We start from the raw sequence: 3,772 nt of genomic DNA, 5'->3' as shown, positions 1-3,772 counted from the left end.
GTGAGGGGTGGGCGGGATTGGGACGGCACCAAGTTTGCGGGCGGTTCCGAGCGCAACTTCCTCGAGTGCGTTTGCTGACACTGCAGCTCTCGCTTCGGCACGCCCCGCTGCCACAAGTAGCGGCGGCGGCGGCCCGAGTCAACCAGCGTGCTTATTATAATCCGTTCGCAAGCATCCGGGCCAGGGTTCTCCCTCGACCGGGACGGGCTCAGGGGTACCTCACAGTAAATTCAAGCGCACAACAATTTTTCTGTTTTTTTTTTCTTTTCTGAACTGTTATTGATTTTTTCCTCTGATTTTTCCGTTGATTGTTTAATCTCTGTATGATTAAAAAATGTATTGATCTTTTGATAATTTTTCCTAGAGTTTTTTTGATGATTTTTTCCTGGCTGTCTTCGTACAGTGATTCATTTGAGTGGCGTACCCCTCGGCTCTCCCTCGGCCGAGCCGGCCAGTCTTTCCGTGATACTCACGTGCGGCGCGCCGAAGTGGTGCTCCTCCAGGCCGCCGCGGCGCGTCTTCCACCACGTGACCACGGCCTGCGGCCGGCTGCCCAGCGTCAGGCACTCGAAGCGCGCCTCCTCGTCCGCGGGCAGCTGCAGCGGCCGCGGGTGCAGCCGCACGGACAGCGGCTTCACTGCAACGGCACCAGGTGCGAGGTTAGTGAGGAGGTCAGGCTTTCAGAATACTACGAGTGTAAAGGCAGTGTTAATCCATTAACAAACCACACACTTGATTGGCTGTGTAGCTAACCAATAGCATGATGAGGGATAACCACTTATTAAGCTCCGTATCCAAAATTAACTGTTTAGCTACATGGCTAAATATCTAGATAGCTAAATTATTTAGTGACATACAGCTACCCTTTTCAGCGACATAGCTGAATGATTTAGTAAAAAAATAAGTTTTTATCTACATAGCTAAACAATTATCAAGTTATCCCCCGTTTAGCTACTGTTTGGCTCTACAGCTAACATTATTTTTTTCGTGCAGATAAAACGGCGTGAGGTTGAAGCCAGCTGCTGGATTCTTACGTCTCAGGTCGAGGCGCACGTCGTGGTGCTTGGGGTCGACGAGGCGCGTGTTGGACGCCTGGCAGCGGTACGTCGTGTTGAGGTGCTCCCGGGTCACCCGGGACACGTCCAGCCGGTTGACGATCACCTTTGGCGTGCCGTCGTCCACGGCCCCGTCCAGCAGGCGGCCGTTGGCGAACCAGGAGACGGTGGGCTCGGGTCGGCCTGCGATCAGAAGGGAAGCAGCGTTGTTGGGCTGAGCTGGTACACCACCAGGGCCACCTCCGGGCCCTGGCAAACTACCAAAGCAGGCTGGCTAGAAATGTAAAGTGAGGACAATTAGCCTCGGAATCACACGAGCCCGTGACAACTGTGTGACTCGTTTTTTCCCCTGTTGTTTTTCCTACCATTCCCCAACAGACAAGTGTATTTTCGTTCTGTTTCAGCGTGATTCACAGAAGAGACGCGGTGCGCGGATATGGGCGAGGCAGTGTGTGTTCATTTCACAAACAAGCTTAAACCCAACATACACTCTGAAGATAATTTTGTCCGGGTAAAGGCAACGTTTCGCACGGTAAAAAGTTCTTGGCAAGGTTATTTCCTAAATTTCAAGGGCGGTGGATAAATTCAATATCGACCATTGGAATTTTTGGTCTGAAATGCATGGGTTTTCTTTGGATTACCAGACGAAAATTCCAAGGCTTCCCCTAGGAAGCAGAGGGTTTCAAGGCAGATTTTGTGTTTTCAGGGGTCGATATTGAAATTATCTACGCATCCCTGAAACTCAGGAAATATAATTGACATCGAAGAAAAACTCTTCACACATCCGACCGTATGCAATTTCCTTCCTAAATCTGGGTTGAAACATTTGAAAGAAAATTGCATCAGGTCTTCTGGGTGCACGAAAACGTTGTCTTTTCCGGCAAAAGAATTGTCCCTTTACGGGTAGAGTGTAGTAGGTAGTCTTAAAGCGATAAGTTGGGTGACCAACTTTCGTCCAGTTCTCATGTCGCAGTAAAAGAACGGATGGGGGAGGGGGGAGGGGTCCCAATCGCTCCACGGGGAGACGGGCGGACCACGCCACGCGTCACGAAGCACCGAAAGAAGAGGAAGTCGCTCACGCTCTTTTTTCTGGTCTCTGGCCATTTTCTTATAGCGCGCTAAAAGCACGCACCGTGAAGTGGCTCGATGTGCCGCGGGGGGCAGAGCCGGGCAGAGCCGCGCGTCACGGTAACGACTAGGTGCAGAAGGGCTCGGGGGCGACACGGCAGCCCTAGGCAAGTACAGCCACTGAACTCTCGTCCCGTTCTAACCCCACCCGCTCTGTTCATGCAGACCAACCGGTTCAACTCGGCTGTGTCCCCCTGTAGTCTAGATAGCAGCAGGCCGAGCGTGCGAAAGACAAGCCACATGTGGCCCTGCTCCCGCCCCTGTCGCCAAGCAGGTCCTCTGTAGTCGAATCTTAATCCGGCGATTCCTAGAGGGGCTGGACCCGGCACCGGCAGCGCCCAGCTGACCTGGGCAACTTTATAAACGGAGGGACATTGCAATTTTCGTCAACATTTTCCCCTCGCCCCACTTGACTCCCCCCTCCACGGCGCTTCAACGCCCCCAGTCCCGACCCTCTCTGACCACCGGGCCATTGCTTCGGATCGGATCGGCCGCGAGAGCTAACAAGGTTGTTTGATTGTGCAGAGTTTGTCGGGAGAACTGAGTTGGTGTTGGGCTAAGGCGTGACCACTTGTTGAAACTTTTCACACGTTTACGCAGAGATGAGATTTCCGTGTAATCGATACCAGCGACAGGAGGGGCGCACCGAGATGCCGAGAGTTGTAACAAGATAGGGATTAAGTAAGTGTGTACGCCCAAGGGGAAGGGAGATATAATGCACAATAAGGGGGGGGGGAGGAGACAGGCGGGAGACAGTCGGAAAAGACAAGGGAGACAAAGCGAGGGAAGCAGAATGAGCGACGCACGGCCGTGCCGGGGGAACAGCGGCGCAGCGGCGCTCATTGTGTCACCTTTTGGGCGCGCGCAGCGACCCCCCCCGCCTGCCGTGTCCAAAGAACAAAAGAGGGGAGGGAGAGGACTCGACTTAATATGCAAGACATTTGCGCAACCCCTTTCTCGTTAACCTTTGCTTACCGCTGCTCTGCCTTAAGGGTCATAATCGGATCACCTTACAGGCGAGCCCCACGGCCGGGGTGTGCCTGCTGGGCTCACGACGCTGCTGCTGCTGCTGTGCCCCCCCCCCCCCCCCTCTTCCGGAGCTGGAGCCCCGGTGCGCCTTTCTGCACTAATGGCGCACATCGCATGGACAATAATACCCGCTGCTTATTCGCACGAGAGGGCTCTGGCCTTTAGCTGGCGCAGACTGACACTGATTGGCGTCCCGAGAACTCCGCTGCTCGTCCGCTCAGCAAGGTCGTCGTCGTCACCGTCACGCCCCTCGACTGGTCTCGATGGGGAGACAGTGCGCCAAGGCAGTCCTTGACCTCTGGGACCTGCCGGGCCCCGCTTGTCCATTGCAGTCGGCTGTTCCTCATGCGCCGGCCCGACCCGTCGCGACCCCCGCCCCACGAGGCACCCCATCCCTTCCTGTTCGTCTCCCCCTTTCCCTCCCTCTCTCTCGCTGCTGCCTGAATGCGTTTTCATTTTGCCTACGAACTTCATCCAGCGCGTGTGCAGCGCCGCTATCCCTTTGTTCGCTTAACCGGAAACGGTGCAGCGCAAGCTTGCAGCACGGGCCGGGCCGGGGG

The 3,772-nt window shown here is 55.1% G+C and overlaps 1 protein-coding gene across 5 annotated transcripts in view; it reads right to left on the bottom strand.

Moving 5' to 3' along the window:
- LOC113209007 (hemicentin-2-like) overlaps window positions 1-3,772 on the bottom strand; it is a 211,700-nt gene that overhangs the window by 71,821 nt on the left and 136,107 nt on the right. For all 5 annotated transcript variants that reach the window (XM_052263931.1, XM_052263934.1, XM_052263935.1 and 2 more), the window contains 2 exons: window positions 1,035-1,238; window positions 474-637 (listed from right to left, as the gene is read on the bottom strand). In XM_052263931.1, coding sequence (XP_052119891.1) covers window positions 474-637; window positions 1,035-1,238 — 368 coding nt within the window. The remainder of the gene's footprint in view (window positions 1-473; window positions 638-1,034; window positions 1,239-3,772) is intronic.

Source organism: Frankliniella occidentalis, unplaced genomic scaffold, assembly GCF_000697945.3.
Source record: "Frankliniella occidentalis isolate FOCC.00 unplaced genomic scaffold, Focc_3.1 Scaffold15, whole genome shotgun sequence".
In the NCBI taxonomy this organism is placed as follows: Eukaryota; Metazoa; Arthropoda; class Insecta; order Thysanoptera; family Thripidae; genus Frankliniella; species Frankliniella occidentalis.
This window is presented reverse-complemented; position numbering and strand designations above follow the sequence as displayed.